Source organism: Aquarana catesbeiana, linkage group LG07 (assembly GCF_042186555.1).
Source record: "Aquarana catesbeiana isolate 2022-GZ linkage group LG07, ASM4218655v1, whole genome shotgun sequence".
NCBI classification, from domain to species: Eukaryota; Metazoa; Chordata; class Amphibia; order Anura; family Ranidae; genus Aquarana; species Aquarana catesbeiana.
In genome coordinates, this window is record NC_133330.1 from 22,459,235 (window position 1) to 22,477,674 (window position 18,440).

Below are 18,440 nucleotides of genomic sequence, written 5' to 3' on the forward strand. Positions count from 1 at the left end.
GGGTCTTATAGACCGCGAATCCCTCCATACAGAGTACCTGTCATGTGCCTATTAGGGACACAAGGGATGTTTACATTCCTTGTGACAGCAATAATAGTGATCAGATTTTTTTTTTTAAAAGGGACAATGCAAAAATAAAATATAAAATAAATAATAAAAAATAAAAATCCCCTCTGTGCTCGTGCGCAGAAGCGAACGCATACGTAAGTCGTTCCCGCAAATGTAAACGGTGTTCAAGACCACACATGTGAGGTATCACCGCGATCGGTAGAGCGAGAGCAATAATTCTAGCCCTGGACCTCCTCTGTAACTCTAAACTGGTAACCTGTAGAAATGTTTAAATACTTTTCCTATGGAGATTTTTAAGTACCGCAGTTTGTCGCCATTCTACGACATGTTGGGTATCTATTTACTCAGCATAACATCATCTTTCACATTCTACAAAAAAATTGGGCTTACTTTACGGCTTTTTTTTTTTTTAAATCATGAAATTGTTTTTCTTCCAAAAAAAATTGCATTTGAAAGACCGCTGCGCAGATACAGTGTGGCATAAAATATTGCAACAATCGCCATTTTATGCTCTAGGGTCTCTGCTAAAAAAAAAAAAGATATATAATGTTTGGGGGTTCTCAGTAATTTGCTAGCAAAAAATACTGATTTTAACTTGTAAGCAACAAATGTCAGAAAAAGGCTTAGGCATGAAGGGGTTAATCTATTTGAAAACGTTCGGTGAAATTTAGTGACATTCATTCAGTGAATGTTTTATGAATAGATCCCCGAAGTGTATCCATGTATGTTTTTTTATTTTTTCCTTGTAGTGTAAAGGTGGAGCCCCTGGACATCTCACAACCATTGTACGAGGATGAAGAATCACAGAAAGATGAGCCCTCAGAAGATGGAACTTCTAGTGTCCCCGGAACACTTCCTGAGGGCTGGAGAAAGATCGTTGCACGGAGAAAAACGGGGAAAACGGCGTGGAGACATGACGTGTATTTTATAAGGTGGGTGACCTATAGATTCAAGACATGCTCTATAAGCAACCTTCACTAGTCCATATAAATCCCGAAACATTCCTTCTCCTGGAGGCCCATTTCACTCCACCGATGTTGAGCCGCATTTTGCTGTTCCATGTTTGCACATTCCACCTTCATTTGGATTATTAACCCGTTCGCTGCCAGAGATGTTTTTGCACACGTTTAACTAGTTCAGCCCTGCCAGTGGCGGCCCCCATGGTTCCTGGGCTCTCCCGCCTTTACCGGGAACACAACCACCGGCTTCAGGATAGAGAGCGGTGTGAGAGCAAGGCGTACCCAGCAAAAATGGACTAGCCTGCTGTATCAATTTTTCACTTTGAATTTCGGGGTGTCTTTGAGTGTGGCATCCTTTTCGTTCCAAACACATTACCCAGTCCATATCAGTATAGATATCCAGCATGAGATCTGATTCAAAGTGTTCCTTTCCTTTTTCTGAGCAGTGTACAATATTTTTTAATTCAGAATAATACAGAACAAGAAAATACAAGATAATCAACAAACGTACAATGCTGGTCACAAGGGTCAGTCCAGTGGCGGCCCGTCCATTAGGGGCGCCGCCCTCCTAATCCATTCGACTAGCCCCTAATCTAAATGCGGGGCGCCGGACGCATTGATTCCAATGGGGTTATATATCTTTTTGAAGCACATGATTTGAGCCAAAGCCTCTAATTGGCTCCTTTAAAGGGTGGGCTCAGGGCACAAAGCACTGCGCCCCGAGCTCACCCAGTTGTGTGACGATAGTGAATTAATATTCGCTATTGTCATCCTGATTCTCCTCCCGGCCAATCAGGAAGCCACCGCCGAGGAGAAGGAGACACAAGAAGGAGCCAAAGCTGCTAGATGGGGTAAGTGGGGGGACGGACAATTGATCGACCGGGGGGGAGGGCTGGTGCCTGGTTTCTTGTTTGACACCCCCGCGCCCCCCCCCCCCCCTAAATATACAGCACCAGCCGCCACTGGGTCAATCCCTATAGGGAGCACCCCGAAAACCCAGGGGAAGTCAAACGCACCAGAGGGGAGAATTCAAAGGACAATCTGGCATATTCTTTATTTGTACTTTCTCTAGGGATGTGACACCATCCAAAAGGGCCAATTTCCAATTGTCTGACATCATTTTGTATATATTATGGTTTGGCCCCTTCCATAATGATTGGATTCGCTTGGCCGGTGACGGCCCATTGACTGTCTTAAGGACTCTAACATCTGTGATTGTTTCCTGCAGGGGTTTTGTTTTGTTCTTCGTTTATGTCTGTAGCTTTTATTTTTCTACTTTTTTTTTTTTTTTTTTTTTTTTTTTTTATAAATAAAATATGGAATAAAAAGGGGGGAAGAGTTTTTTTTTTTTTATATATAAACATAACCATAGTAATTGTGATATACAATGCTTTAACCTTTATTTAGGCTTTAGAAAGCATAAAGAATAAATCCTTCCCTTTCCTCTTTTTTCATAGCCCTGAAGGAACCAAGCTGCGATCGAAAACTGCTCTAGAAAAATATCTGAACACCCACCATCCCGAGATAAAACTGGAAGATTTTGACTACTCGGTTCCTTCTCAACAACCAAGGCACGGAACAAGTATAGTCACAGAATTCATCAATATGGATAACTGAGACAGATCAGCCCTCCAGCTTCTATGCACCCTCCCCCCCCCCCGACTCCTATGCACGCTGTGGCCCTCCAGCCACTGTGCCCCCCCCGACTCCTATGCGCACAGTGGTCCCTCCGGCTTTGATGCACGCTGTGCCCCTCCCTGTCCCCACTTTATGCACGCTGTGCCCCTCCCTGTCCCCACTTTACGCACTCTGTGGCCCCCAGCTTCTGGTTGCTATGTACACTGTGGCCCTCAGCTTCTGGTTGCTATGTACACTGTGGCCCCCAGCTTCTGGTTGCTATGTGCACTGTGGCCCCCAGCTTCTGGTTGCTATGTGCACTGTGGCCCCTAGCTTCTGGTTGCTATGTACACTGTGGCCCCCAGCTTCTGGTTGCTATGTGCACTGTGGCCCCCAGCTTCTGGTTGCTATGTACACTGTGGCCCCCAGCTTCTGGTTGCTATGTGCACTGTGGCCCCCAGCTTCTGGTTGCTATGTGCACTGTGGCCCCCAGCTTCTGGTTGCTATGTGCACTGTGGCCCCTAGCTTCTGGTTGCTATGTGCAATGGGGCCCCCAGCTTCTGGTTGCTATGTGCAATGGGGCCCCCAGCTTCTGGTTGCTATGTGCAATGGGGCCCCCAGCTTCTGGTTGCTATGTGCAATGGGGCCCCCAGCTCCTGGTTGCTATGTGCAATGGGGCCCCCAGCTCCTGGTTGCTATGTGCAATGGGGCCCCCAGCTCCTGGTTGCTATGTGCAATGGGGCCCCCAGCTCCTGGTTGCTATGTGCAATGGGGTCCCCAGCTCCTGGTTGCTATGTGCAATGGGGCCCCCAGCTCCTGGTTGCTATGTGCAATGGGGCCCCCAGCTCCTGGTTGCTATGTGCAATGGGGCCCCCAGCTCTCCAGGCCCCCCTTACCATTGCTTCACCTTGCCCCTGTCATGGACTTTATCCACCCAGGTGGGGACAGCCCTCATGTCTCCGGTATCACCGAGTCCTCACCGGCCGCTCCTCCGTCTCCTCCGGTCACCACAACAACTCACAGCCCATTACCATCCCAAACCCCGCCCCCTGACACTGACAGCATGGACTGGCACATGCGCGGAGAGAACCTGAACATGATTTTTAAGTACCGCAGTTTGTCACCATTCCAAGAGCGTGCGCAATTTTAAAGCGTGACATGTTAGGTATCTATTTACTCGGCGTAACGTCATCTTTCACATTCTACAAAAAAATTGGGCTAACTTTACTGCTTTTATTTTTTGTTTGTTTTTTAATCATGAAATTGTTTTTCTTCCAAAAAAAAAAAAAAAAAAAACTGACTGAAAGACCGCTGCGCAAATACAGTGTGCCATAAAACATTGCAACGATCGCCATTTTATTGTCTAGGGTCTCTACTAAAAAAAAATGATATGTAATGTTTAGGGGGTTGTAAGTAATTTGCTAGCAAAAAATACTGATTTAAACTTGTAAGCAACAAATGTCAGAAAAAGGCTTGGGCATGAAGGGGTTAATCTATTTGAAACCGTTCGGTGAAATTTAGTGACATTCATTCAATGAATGTTTTATGAATAGATCCCCGAAGTGTATCCATGTATTATTTTTATTTATTTATTTTTTTTTTCCTTGTAGTATAAAGGTGGAGCCCCTGGACGTCTCACAACCATTGTGCGAGGATGAAGAATCACAGAAAGATGAGCCCTCAGAAGATGGAACTTCTAGTGTCCCCGGAACACTTCCTGAGGGCTGGAGAAAGATCGTTACACGGAGAAAAACGGGCAAAACGGCGGGTAAACATGACGTGTATTTTATAAGGTGGGTGACCTATAGATTCAAGACATGCTCTATAGGCAACCTTCACTAGTCCATATAAATCCCGAGACATTCCTTCTCCTGGAGGCCCATTTCACTCCACCAATGTTGATCCGCATTTTGCTGTTCCATGTTTGCACATTCCACCCTCATTTGGATTATTAACCCGTTCGTTGCCAGAGACGCTTTTGCACACGTTTAGCTAGTTCAGCCCTGCCAGTGGCGGCCCCCATGGTTCCTGGGCTCTACCCGCTTTTACCGGGAGCACAACCACCGGCTTCAGGATGGAGAGCGGTGTGAGAGAAAGGTGTACCCGTATCCACGATGATTTCACCTTTTCCGGTTTCAGATCCACTCATTTCCTGGCCAGGGCACATCTAATCGAACCGATCTGTGCTCAGTTAGATGGTGTGAAGGAAGGGCAGGGGAGACATTGGGGTCTATTAGATCCACTAATGTCTCCATAAATCATTTCCCTTTCGGATTAATAAAGTATTTTGAATCCGAATAAAGAGTACCTGTCACCTGCCCAATGCTATCACATGGGGCTTTATTAACTCTTTGTGATGACCATCAAGTAAAAAATAAATGAATAGAATAAAAAAAGTTGTAAAAAGTAAAATCCCTCTGAAGAAACGGCCACCCATGCTTTTCCTTCAGAGCCCTGTGCTGTGACCAGCAGCTCCCCCGTGCACGGGAGTGACGTTATCGCGGCTCTGGCCAATCACAGAGCCGGAGTCCGGAAACCCCGGTCGCAAGACAGGTGAAGATGGAAGCTGTCTCCAGCGATGGCATCGCTGGAAGGCTTTGTTTACAGTTAAGTTTCACATAATGTGCTAGTATGCGATGCATACTAGCACATTATGCCTTTGCCTTGCAGGTCCTGCGGTTTACAAGCACTTTAACCAGCAAAAATGGACTAGCGTGCTGCATCAATTTTTCATTTTGATTTTCGGGGTGTCTTTGAATGTGGCTTCCTTTCATTCCAAACACATTACCCAGTCCATATCAGCATAGATATCCAGCATGAGATCTGATTCAAAGTGTTCCTTTCATTTTTCTGAGCAGTGTACAATATTTTTTAATTCAGGATAATACAGAACAACAAAATACAAGATAATCAACAAACGTACAATGCTGGTCACAAGGGTCAGTCCAGTGGCAGCCCATCCATTAGGGGCGCAGGGGCGCCGCCCTCCTAATCCATGTGACTAGCCCCTAATCTAAATGCGGGGCGCCGGACGCATGGATTCCAATGGGGTTATATATTTTTTTTGAAGCACATGATTAGAGCCAGAGGCTCTAATTGGCTTCAAAAAAGGGTGGGCTCGAGGCGCAGAGCACTGCGCCCCCGAGCCCACCCAGTTGTGTGACGATAGCGAATTTAATGTTCGCTATTTTCATCCTGATTCTCCTCCCGGCCAATCTGGAAGCGGGTCCCGAGACCCTATTGGCTGAGAGGAAAAGCGACCGTATTGGCCGCCAAGGTAAGGAGGAGGGAAGCTGCCGCCGTGAACCCGGAGACTCGGGGTGAAGCTGCCGAGGAGGAGGAGACACAAGAAGGAGCCAAAGCTTCTAGATGGTAAGTGGGGGGACGGACAAGCGATCGGGGGGGTGGGGGGGGTGGGCTGGTGCCTGGTTGTCTTGTTTGACGCCCCCCCCCCAAATATACAGCACCAGCCGCCACTGGGTCAATCCATATATGTAGCACCTCAAAAACCTAGAGAGGAGAATTCAAGGGACAATCTGGCATATTCTTCATTTGTACTTTCTCTAGGTATGTGGCACCATCCAAAAGGGGCAATTGCCAATTGTCTGACATTTTGTGTATGTTATGGTTTGGCCCCTTCCATAATGATTGGATTCGCTTGGCCGGTGACGGCTCATTGACTGTCTTGAGGACTCTAACATCTGGTATTGTTTCCTGCAGGGGTTTTGTTTTGTTCTTTGTTTATGTCTGTAGCTTTTATTTTTGTACTTTTTTTTTTTTTTTAACCATAGTAATAGTAATAGTAACCATAACCATAGTAATTGTGATATACAATGCTTTAACCTTCATTTTGGGATTTAGAAAGTATAAAGCATAAATCCTTCCCTTTTCTCTTTTTTCATAGCCCTGAAGGAACCAAGCTGCGATCAAAAACTGCTCTAAAAAAATATCTCGACACCAACCATCCCGAGATAAAACTGGAAGATTTTGACTACTCGGTTTCCTCTCAACAACAAAGGCACGGAACAAGTATAGTCACAGAATTCATCAATATGGATAATAGGGACAGATCAGCCATCCTGAGTGGTGCGCCGGAAGAACCTAAAGATTGTGCTGAAGACCGTGCGGATGACCATCCTGAAGACCATGCAGGTGACCATCCTGAAGACCTTGCGGATGACCATCCTGAAGACCGTGCGAATGACCATCCTGAAGACCGTGCGGATGACCATCCTGAAGACCGTGCGGATGACCATCCTGAAGACCATGCAGGTGACCATGCTGAAGATACGCAAAACATAGAAGAAGATCCATTTATTGAGGATGAGAATGACAGAACGCCGACAATGAAATGTGTTGGCCGTAAGAGAGTCAGGAGTCACAGAAAAGGATCAGAAAAAGCCTTGAGGACTGTCACCAGAATAAAACGTCCAAGAAAATATTCTTCCACTAAACCAGAGATGGCAACAAAAATTAGGAAACACAAGAGAAAGAACACGGTTTTGAAAAAGCCCAAAAAGGAAGAATCGAGTGAAACAAACACATTTAGTGAATGTCAATTACAGAACTCACACCGGCAGATTGACTGTATTAAGGTCAAAGATCCCACAGACCTTTGTGACCCAGTGCTGGTCACAGAAGATCAGATATCCACACTGCCACTGGAGCAGCAGACTGAAGCTGAGAATGATCAGACGGCCAGCAATTCAAGTGATGACAACTTACTAACGTCTTCTGGGAAGACAAAGGGTAATTTTATCTTCTCTTCTCTAGAAATCTGGGATCCAGAAAGATCCAGTGGGAGTACTAAATATCCCAGAATCAGTAGGAGTAAACATTACTTGTTGGGGGGGGGGGGGGGGAAGACATAGCGCCTGTGATGTGTAGGAGGAGGAATAGCGTCCAAACATAGGTGTCATTCAAAGGCATGGTGTCAGTGGAAGGAATGGCGCCCCATGATTTGGTGTCAGTGGAAGGAATTAGTGCCCCATCATTGGTGTCAGCAGAAGGTATAGTGCCCCATCATTTGGTGTCAGCAGAAGGTATAGTGCCCCATCATTTGGTGTCAGCAGAAGGTATAGTGCCCCATCATTTGGTGTCAGCAGAAGGTATAGTGCCCCATCATTTGGTGTCAGCAGAAGGTATAGTGCCCCATCATTTGGTGTCAGCAGAAGGTATAGTGCCCCATCATTTGGTGTCAGTGGAAGGTATAGTGCCCCATCATTAGTGTCAGTGGAAGGTATAGTGCCCCATCATTGGTGTCAGCGGAAAGAATTATGCTCCACTGTTCCAATGTCTGTGGGAGGAATTGTTCCCCAAGGGCTAGATAAAGGCAATAGCCGCTGTTTGGAAACCACTGTTCTACACCAAACAACGCTATTCCAGGGAACCCCTAAGTAATGACTATGAATGGACTGTATGTTATAGGTGTGTAAGTCCAGTTGTCTATCAGCCAGTGCATGACCTGTGTACTATGTATTTATCTTAGATTTTATCACAAGATCGCAGGTGGAAAAAAGAAAGACCAGCCACTACTTCTCCAAGAAAGCCACAAGAGATGGTTTGTGTAGCTTATATTTATTTTCAAAAAAGATCCAGAATAATAGTAAATGTCAAGCCGACAATCCATAAATCATAGCCTCCAACATCTGCAAAGGACCAAGTCTGGGTAAAGACAGACATGATGCCTGTACCGAAAGTATTGCAAATTCTTTTCTTTCTCTCTTTTTCTTTCTTTTTCTTCTTTTTTTTTTTCTTCTTTCTTTTTCTTCTGTCCTGTCCTTCTTTTCTTTCTTTCTTTCTTTCTTTCTTTCTTTCTTTCTTTCTTTCTTTCTTCTTTCTTTCTTTCTTTCTTTCTTTCTTTCTTTCTTTTTCTTTCTTTTTCTTTCTTTCTTTTTCTTTCTTTTTCTTTCTTTTTCTTTCTTTCTTTCTTTCTTTCTTTCTTTCTTTCTTTCTTTCTTTCTTTCTTTCTTTCTTTCTTTCTTTCTTTCTTTCTTTCTTTCTTTCTTTCTTTCTCTCTTTTTCTTTCTTTCTTTCTTTCTTTCTTTCTTTCTTTCTTTCTTTCTTTCTCTCTTTTTCTTTCTTTCTTTCTCTCTTTTTCTTTCTTTCTTTCTCTCTTTTTCTTTCTTTCTTTCTCTCTTTCTTTCTTTCTCTCTTTCTTTCTTTCTCTCTTTTTCTCTTTTTTTCTCTTTTTTTCTTCCCTTTTTCCTTCTTTCTTCTTTTCGTCTGTCTGTATGTCTGTCTGTCCTTCCGTATGTCTTCCTTCTTTCTTTTTCTTTCTTTCTTTCTTTCTTTCTTTCTCTCTTTCTTTCTTTCTCTCTTTCTTTCTTTCTCTCTTTCTTTCTTTCTCTCTTTCTTTCTTTCTCTCTTTCTTTCTTTCTCTCTTTTTCTCTTTTTTTCTCTTTTTTTCTTCCCTTTTTCCTTCTTTCTTCTTTTCGTCTGTCTGTATGTCTGTCTGTCCTTCCGTATGTCTTCCTTCTTTCTTTCTTCTTTCTTTCTTCTCTCTCTTTCTTTCTTTCTCTCTTTCTTTCTTTCTCTCTCTTTCTTTCTTCTCTCTCTTTCTTTCTTTCTCTCTTTCTTTCTTCTTTCTTTCTCTCTCTCTTTCTCTCTTTCTCTCTTTCTCTCTTTCTCGCTTTCTCTCTTTCTCTCTTTCTCTCTTTTTCTCTCTTTTTCTCTTTTTTTCTTCCCTTTTTCCTTCTTTCTTCTTTTCGTCTGTCTGTCCTTCCGTATGTCTTCCTTCCCTCCTTCCTTCTGTCTTCTTTCTTTCTTTCTTTCTTTCTTTCTTTCTTTCTTTCTTTCTTTCTTTCTTTCTTTCTTTCTTTCTTTCTTTCTTTCTTTCTTTCTTTCTTTTTTTCTTTCTTTCTTTCTTTCTTTCTTTCTTGTTTTGATAACTCCTAATATCAAAAGTAAAGATATCATGAAAATTGAGGGAGGGAAGGGGGTGGGGGGCTGGTGGGGGGTACAGTGTAACCTCCTTGTGGAACCTGAGCAGCTCTCCCTTGCCCATATGAGTCAGAACAAATCCTGGGGAAGGTAGTTAATCAAATCAGGTCAGTGATGGCTAGATGGGCCTACATTTCTCTCTTACAAGATCTCTAGAACAAATTAAAATTTCAACTAATGCTTCCATCCATTTCCTCTCTTCTTTATTTAAAGGGAAACTTGCTAATTTCAGTGCCTTAATGCATTTTGTATTATTTTTTTGTAATGTTTACCTAAAAGTGATTTTTAATGTAGCTTTTACATTCAGCAGACATCTTATTACACCCAGCTCCGTCTTTAATTTAACAGTCATTTTAGCAATAAAGTTAACATATATACATAAATATACTGTGTTGACATCTGTAATGGTTATTTGATGTTACATTTTGTAAGCCTAAAGTTTTAGCTCTAAGCATTGCGGGGTGTAGCAACATGGCCTCCGCCACCTTCCTACTTCCTACTGCTTGCATCTAGCTTGTTTCCAAATTTAACATCAAATAACCATCACAGATGTCAGTATACTAAATTTATTTATAGCCGTTGACTTTATTGCAAAAATTACTCTTTAATTGAAAACATAGCTGGGTGTACTAAGATGTCCACTGCTGCCTTCTTCTGACTACAGTGTTCTGTCAGATTAGGCAACCTGATAGCGGGTGTACGCATGCGCAGGTAACTGAATGTCACTTCCCTTACCAAATCTGAAGGGTGGCTGAATTTGACGGAACACCGGCATGCCTAAGCAAAGGTCAGATGGTTTCCAGGCAGTAAATGCTACATGAATCATCTGCTTTAACTCAAGATGGCTGCAGCCAGAAATGCTAGTGGTTTCTCAACAACATAAAACACTGGGACATGGGTGGATTGGGGAGTTTGCTTTAAATATTAACAATGAATTAAAGCGGAGTTCCACTCGTTTGTAACTTTATTAAAAATCAGCAGCTACAAAAACTGAGCGAGTCGCGATGCGCTCTTTTAGTGGCCTGGCAATCTTCTGGGACCTGTGACAAGTCCCAGAAGATTGCAGAGAGGGCGGGGAAGAGGAGGAGTCTCCTAAGGGGAAAGGAGGAGTCACCTAAGCGCCGAGGTGACGAGAGCAGGAAGTGGGAGCTGGGTACCCCCCCCAAAAAAATGCCAAATATGGCATATAAGGGGGCGAGGAGTGCTTAAAGCGGAAGTTCCACTTTAAATAGCGGTTTTTAGTTTGTGGTGCTCAGATGCCGTGTGGTTCCGCTTTAAGCAGATTTATATGCAGCCTTTACGTCCAATTTAAAGAAGGATGCTGACACAGGAGGTTGCTGGATGATTTTCAGGTGTTCCCTGTGTCCTGAATGTGTGTTTATTCTTGATTTCCCATTGCTGACCTGGCTTGTCTTTGGATTCCTCCCTGCTTTGATGTCCTGTTGCGACCTGGCTTGATTTTAACCCTAGCTCATCGGTCTGCTCGTTGCTGACCTCGGCTTGCTTCTTGACCACGATCCTGCTGTCTACCCATTGCTGACCTTGGCTTGCTTCCTGACCATGATCCTGCTGTCTACCCATTGCTGACCTTGGCTTGCTTCCTGACCATGATCCTGCTGTCTACCCATTGCTGACCTTGGCTTGCCTCTGGATCACTTCTCTGCCTTCTGTGCTTCCCGAAACCTGCCTTCTGCACAGTCAACCACTGGTCTCCTTGCCTCCAGCCTGTCGTGGGTTCTGATGCCTCTGTCAGCTGTTCCAGTCTGTGGTTTTGTGGCTTCTTCCCTCAGTTGTCCAGTGATCTCCTCAGCAATCTACGAGTTTACCTGTTTGCCAAGTTACCTACCAGAAGTGATCACCTGTGGACTGGACTCTCATCACCCATTCCACTTTGTGCCCTTTTACTCTGTCATCATTTCCGGGGGATGTTTGGACCTGAGATGTAAGAGAAGCCCTCTCGTCGTGTTGGCCTCTAACCAGGTACGTGATACTAATCATAGTGTGCAAAAGGTCAAGATCTGCCAGCAAAAATATTTAGTTCCTTTTTCTTAACTGCTGTATAAGTTTGGAATGGTTAAAAAAGGTGGAATCATTGCTGCTTCCATTGGATCCCACCTCAATGTAGGTGAAACGGTAGTCTGAATCTACCAGAGCCAGTAAGATCAATGAAAAATACTTCTCGTTGGGGAAATTTGGCATGTTGCCAGGAAGTGGGCAACAATCTCATGCCATCTTGTGGGAACTGGCATGGTTATTTTCTATAGGTTTTTAGCTTGATTGAACTTAAAATACGTGGATTCATATGAATGTCCACTAGCCAGAAACCTGCAAAGGAAGAAAATATTAAAACGCTGTCCCCCCCCCCCCTTTTTTTTTTTTATTTTTTAAATTTATTTTTTATTCATTTATTTTAGTGCAAACTGTAAAGACACAATGGTGTAGCATGAAAGACAATTACAGAAGAGATTTACAGCAAATAAAAAAAGAGCAGAGGAGTGCTTCCAGAGCCAGCAGGTAGGTGCCATATCAATATTTCCATCAGCTGAACTTTCCAAGATCTTGTTTTAGAGTTATTCCAGTTAAAGAAAAACTAAAGGCAAAACTTTTATTTATTTATTTTTTTTTAGTTTTGGATAGATTGGAGAGGAATTAACACCCCTGTCAGGAATTTTTGCTGTCTGTGTCCTTGTTAGGGTACTTTCACACTGAGGCGTGCGGGCTCTGGCGGTAAAGCAGCGCTATATTTAGCGCCGTTTTAGCGGCGCTATTCGCCTGCTAGCGGGGCGGTTTTAACCCCCGCTAGCGGCCGAAAAAGGGTTAAAACCGCCCGCTGCCGGCGGGTTTGCAGCGCTGCCCCATTGTTTTCAATGGGAAGGGGCACTTTAGGAGCGGTAAATACACCTGCTCCTACAGCGCTCCAAAGATGCGGCTTGCAGGACTTTTTTGACTGCCCTGCAAGCACACCGCTCCAGTGTGAAAGCACTCAGGGCTTTCACATTGGAGTGCATTGAGCGGCTCTTTCAGGGCGCTTTGCAGGCGCTATTTTTAGCACTTTAGCGCATGCAAAGCACCTCAGTGTGAAAGCAACCTTAAGGAGATTCACCTTCTCTATTTGTCCTATTTACCATTATCATTGAAAGTAAAAGAAAATCACAAATTGTGGGTTGTTCCCAGAAAAGTTATAGAGGTGAAATCTTCCAATGAATAGTAGTTCTGGTGACCTGGGGGTCCCCAAAGAATTTATAATATCGATATGCAGCGCTAATCTAATATGAGTATATAAACTTTATATAGTAGATGATGACGAGAACAGATGAAATCCCTGCACAAGCTTCGGTGAGAAAATTGATACACACAACACCACAGTGTTTCCAGCAAGTCTTCTTGCCAGAGGAGTTGGATCCTCAAGTTATAAAGCAGTCAAATCTCCCAATCCTGGGAAGATTTAGGAGTGTGTCTATGGGAAAATTTGACCATTCTTCCAGAAGCGCATTTGTGAGGTCAGACACTGATGTTGGACAAGAAGGCCTGGCTCACAGTCTAATTCATCCCAAAGGTATTCTATTGGGTTGAGGTCAGGACTCTGTGTAGTTATTTGGTGGAGGGGGGATTATGATGTGGGTGTTGTTTTTCAGGGGTTGGGCTTGGCCCCTTAGTTCCAGTGAAGGGAACTTTTTAAGGCGTCAACATACCAAGAGATTTTGGACAATTTCATGCTCCCAACATTGTGGGAATAGTTTGGGGATGGCCCCTTCCTGTTCCAACATGACTGCGGACAAAGCAAGGTCCATAAAGACGTGGATGAGTGAGTTTGGGGTGGAGGACCTTGACTGGCCTGCACAGAGTCCTGACCTCAATCCGATAGAACACCTTTTAGGATGAATTAGAGCAGAGACTGTGAGCCAGGCCTTCTTGTCCAACATCAGTGGCTGACCTCACAAATGCGCTTCTGGAAGAATGGTCAAACATTCCCATAGAAACACTCCTAAACCTTGTGGACAGCCTTCCTAGAAGAGTTGAAGCTGTTGTAGCTGTAAAGGGTAGACCAACTCAATATTGAACTCTACGGACTAAGACTGAGATGTCATTAAAGTTCATGTGCGTGTAAAGGCAGGTGTCCCAATACTTTTGGTAATATAGTGTATGTGAAAACCAGAAATCAGTAAAACCGGATGTAAACAACCAGAAGCTGGCTGTATTCACAGATGCACTCCAATGGCTAGAAATGGATACATGGTCACATCCATGTTCAAATCTTGGAAAAGGGTAGTCCTATTAGGAGCATCCAGGATATTCGGTGCAACATGCGGTCTTAGTGGTGATACCCCCCCCTGAAAGATGATTTGTGGGGAATCTGCAATATTGAATCCCAACAGTCTATCATTCTTCAGCACTTTCCAATGTCTCGACATAAAATTTTTAATGTCCTAGTACTGATAAGACTACGTTGTGAGAAAGGAAAAGCTGAAATCATTAGCAGTGTCATTTATTTTATTAGCACCACCCAGGGCAACATCTCTATCTATGTTGCCCACATTGGAGATGAGCTTATCCAACTTTGTACCCCTTATCAACAAAATCTGGCTTTAAGTGTCAGAGCCTGTTCAAATAGTCATCTTTGTTAGTACAATTCCGCCTTAAGCGGACAAACTGTTTTTTAGGAACTGACCTCAGCCAGGAGGAATGGTGGAACTCCCTTGACCCATATAGCTGTTCCGATAAGTGTCTTTAAAGAAAGTGGAGGTAATCAGAGTGCCATCCCTCACTTCAATTTTCAAATCCAGAAAATGGATCTTATAAGTACTGGCCTCATATTGTAAGGCAATACCCAAAGAATTATCATTGAGCTATTCAATAAAGAGACAGAGCGATTGCATGTTGCTATCCCATAGGAGAAGGACGTCCTCAATATACCTTCCCTAAACCAATTCCAGACTTCTATTTCTATAGATGACGTCCTCCTTCCACTTGGCTATAAACAAGTTCCCCAATACTGGGGATGAATTTGGCACCCATGGCGACCCCTCTATTCTGAAGATAGAAGGAGCCATCAAACCAGAAATAGTTATGGGATATTTCGAAGGAATTCCCCTAATTTGCATAGATTTTCTCTCACTTCCTGTTTGGTTATGGGACAGGAAGTGAAGAGAAATCTCGGAAATGAAACATGAGTGGTAAAAAAAAAAAAGTCTGACTTGCTCTATCCAAAACGAAAAAAAAAAAGTTTTGTCTATTGTTCTACTTTAATTTTATTATGTTTATAATGTCTGCTGTATGTTCAGAAAGGCTCTCTCTTTTTACGATATACATTTATTTTCTAGAATGAAAAGCAACTTTGATGAAGAGGAGCAAGATCCTTCACATGTATATCCTGATGAAGCAGAGACAACAAGTAAACGTAACCAGCTGTGTCCCTTAAGCCCTATGGTGCCTGATAACACCAACTCTGCAACAACAGTTGAGGCAACTCAGGAGGCAGAGTCTGAAGTGGCTGGTCTTTTGACATCACAGCCGTCAGGGAGGCTCGGGCTAGTGTCTTCTTGTAGTCCCTCAAACCAATGCCGCCATCGCGAAGTAGAGAACCAGCTGCTGTTGGCTCTTAACACATTCATGGAGCAGAGGCAGGCAGAACAAAGTCCAATGTACCATTTTGCAGTCTCGCTGGTTCCACTCTTGGATAAAGTATCTGAGGATAGAGTTTTAGATGTGAGACGTCATATACTTGATCTCATTACTTCTTATCTGTCGTCAGATGCCCTACCCGGTCGCCTCTATGTTTACCCCTTCAACTGTCAATCCTGTAATCGCCAACTCTGTTCTCCACCACCTTGTCTTGTTCATGCTCCACCACAACCTCCAGTTCAACACGGTCTCCCTGACCAGTCAACTTCTGAGGTTCAAATACCACCCAGGTCCTGCACACCCCTGACTCCTACTTTAAGCTCCCAGCCCAGTTGTCATTCACCCTTTGAGGAGCAAAGCTCCTCACCCATTAAAACTGGCCAAACTAGGCTAACCTTCTGTACCCTCTTCTGACCATTCCCCACTGCAGGCCACTGAAATCAAGTATTCAAGATTCCAGTGAACTAGAAGAAAGGTCCCCATTATTGTTTATGGTTTGATTGGAAAATGCTACTGTAAACGTTTATGATTTTTTTTTTAAGGAAAAAAAGTTATATTTGTCAAAAGTTATGGCTTCTGTGAAAAATGCAGAGATTAAAATATTTTTCACACAGTTCTCTTTTGTGCATTTTTTTTTTTTTTTGCATGTGGGACGACTTATAATTTTATGTCGAAGACTGTCACTGTCGACATAGAAGTGGTGAATGTTAGAAGTCCAGATGGTCGTCTAAGTTGTGAAATAACATAGATTCCTAATATCCTGAATGAAGAAATATGTACCAACGTTTCTCAACCTTTTTAACATGAAGGAACACTTGAAATACATTTTTTTGTTCAGCCGTGACCAAAAGTTTTGAGAATGACACGAATATTAATTTTCACAAAGTCTGCTGCCTCAGTTTTTATGATGGCAATTTGCATATACTCCAGAATGTTATGAAGAGTGATCAGATAAATTGAAATTAATTGCAAAGTCCCTCTTTGCCATGAAAATGAACTTAATCCCGTTAAAAAAAACATTTCCATTTCATTTGTGGAGAAGGCTTCAGGGCCCCCAGAAAGTCCAGAAACGCCAGAACCGTCTCCTACAGTTTATTTAGCTGCGGGATCGGGGCACCACCAGTGCAGAGCTTGCTCAGGAATGGCAGCAGGCAGGTGTGAGGACATCGGCACGAACAGTGAGGAGAAGACTTTGGAGGATGGCCTGGTGTCAAGAAGAGCAGCAAAGAAGCCACTTCTCTTCAGGAAAAACATCAGGGACAGACTGATATTCTGCAAAAGGTACAGGGATTGGACTGCTGAGGACTGGGGTAAAGTAATTTTCTCTGATGAATAATTTTTCCGATTGGGGCATCCAGAAAAAACCTTGCCTGAAGAAGAAAAGGTGAGCGCTACCACCAGTCCTGTGTCATGCCAACAGTAAAGCATCCTGAGACCATTCATGTGTGGGGCTTCTCAGCCAAGAGAGTGGGCTCACTCACAATTTTGCCTAAGAACACAGATATGAATAAAGAATGGTGAAAAAACATTCTCCGAGAGTAACTTCTCCCAACCTTCAAAGACAGTTTAACGTACCATGCCTTCTCCAGCATGATAGAGCACCTCCTTCACATCAGAACTAGGTGGCTTGGGGGAAAAAAATCTAAATTTTGGGTCCGTGGCAAGGAAACTCCCCGAACCTTAATCCCATTGAGAACTTGTGGTCAATCCTCAAGAGACTGGTGAACAAAAAACCCCCCACAAATTCTAGCAAACTCCAAGCATTGATTATGCAAGAATGGAGGGCTGCCATCAGTCAGGAGGTGGCCCAGAAGTTGATGACAGCACGCCAGGGAGGATTGCAGAGGTCTTGAAAAAGAAGGGTCAGCACTGCTTATATTGACTCTTTACATAAACCTAATGTAATTGTCAAAAAAAAAAAAAAAACTTTGACATGACACTATGAAATGCTTGTAATTATACTTCAGTATACCATAGTAACATCTGACTGTGAAAATGTTATATTTACAGGTATGTCATTCTCAAAACTTTTGGCCACGATTTCACGTGTGATGGTCAGTAGGAAAAATTCCCCTCTTGCAGATAGCTAAAAAGTTGATTGGTGGCAATGGAAATTTATCCGGGAGGTAGACATTGCTCTTTGGAACTCAAGGAACCCCCAGCAACATCTTAAGAAACCATGGTTGAGAAAGGGTGATGTACACATATATTTTCTAAAACTCCTCATGACACAGTACTATAGGGATGATTTAGCAGAGCTTTACCACATTCACGAAAATCAGGGGAAAATTGTCTTGTAAAGTACAACTTCCCCCGCAAAGTGAACAGCCTATTTGCTTTTAGTAAATCAACTCCTATGGGTCAACTCTGCTCTCTTGACACCACAGGGACCACCTCAGCTAGTCCATAAAAGAATACACATATCCCTCCAGTGTTCTAGTTTTGTTCCCTCTCCACAATCATTGTGTCGCCATATCGAAAACTACCTACCATATCCCACCCAGGTTAAGCCTCCCCAAGGTGGGTGACCTGCATGTTAACTGGTAAATATGTCATATTGGGGAACCCCTCAGTGCCGGGGTCTATTTTAGGGGCATGAACTGCCAATATTTTATGGTTGCTGAGTAAACATGTGACAGGTTTCCCGCTGATTTTTCAATTTTCCTTCTTTCTATGCCTTGATATGCCGTGTTTTTTTTTTTTTTTTCGTTCTACATTTTAATCAAAGAGATTTTCCTGCTGTATGGGTTGTATTACAGTACTCATTCCCTTTACATTGTCTAAGCATAAGCTGATGTCCTAGCCTTAGAGCCAACGGGATCTTGCAGTTTGCAGGTTCTAATTTGCGCATGCGCTGAGGGCATTCCTATACCTGCGCCTCTTTCTCTGATGTAGCTGATAAGGCCGTCTTGCTTTTTCTTTGCAACAGGAAAGATACCAGGTCATGGTGATGCACAGCAAAGGGGTTTAAATGGAGTTGTGCTTCCTTTCTGCTAGACGTGCAATTTAGTTTAGTTCCGAATTCGTTTTTCAACTAATTTCGACAAATTCCTGTTTAACTAATTTTTCAGAATATTCGTAAAAATTTGAATATTCAGAAATTTGAAAATCTGAAAAAATAACTAATAATAACTTAACCATTAAATTTATAGGTGTTGGAATTTCCTTACAAATTTGACTATTAGTGAACGTAACAAATACAAATTTATCCGAAGGTACTAATTATCTGAT

At 43.2% G+C, this 18,440-nt stretch overlaps 1 protein-coding gene across 9 annotated transcripts in view; it reads left to right on the top strand.

Annotated features, from left to right (window-relative positions):
• MBD4 (methyl-CpG binding domain 4, DNA glycosylase) overlaps positions 1-18,440 on the top strand; it is a 33,087-nt gene that overhangs the window by 1,784 nt on the left and 12,863 nt on the right. For 2 of the 9 annotated variants that reach the window (XM_073591759.1, XM_073591763.1), the window contains exons 2-8: positions 819-1,001; positions 2,486-2,599; positions 4,256-4,438; positions 6,550-7,394; positions 8,134-8,205; positions 12,002-12,101; positions 14,909-15,825. In XM_073591759.1, coding sequence (XP_073447860.1) covers positions 819-1,001; positions 2,486-2,599; positions 4,256-4,438; positions 6,550-7,394; positions 8,134-8,205; positions 12,002-12,101; positions 14,909-15,623 — 2,212 coding nt within the window. In that variant the 3' untranslated portion in view covers positions 15,624-15,825. Of the gene's footprint in view, positions 1-818; positions 1,002-2,485; positions 2,600-4,255; positions 4,439-6,549; positions 7,395-8,133; positions 8,206-11,057; positions 11,276-11,311; positions 11,568-12,001; positions 12,102-14,908; positions 15,826-18,440 lie in introns of those variants that run through there. The other 7 variants (XM_073591761.1, XM_073591762.1, XR_012235197.1 and 4 more) reach the window with 6 other exon arrangements.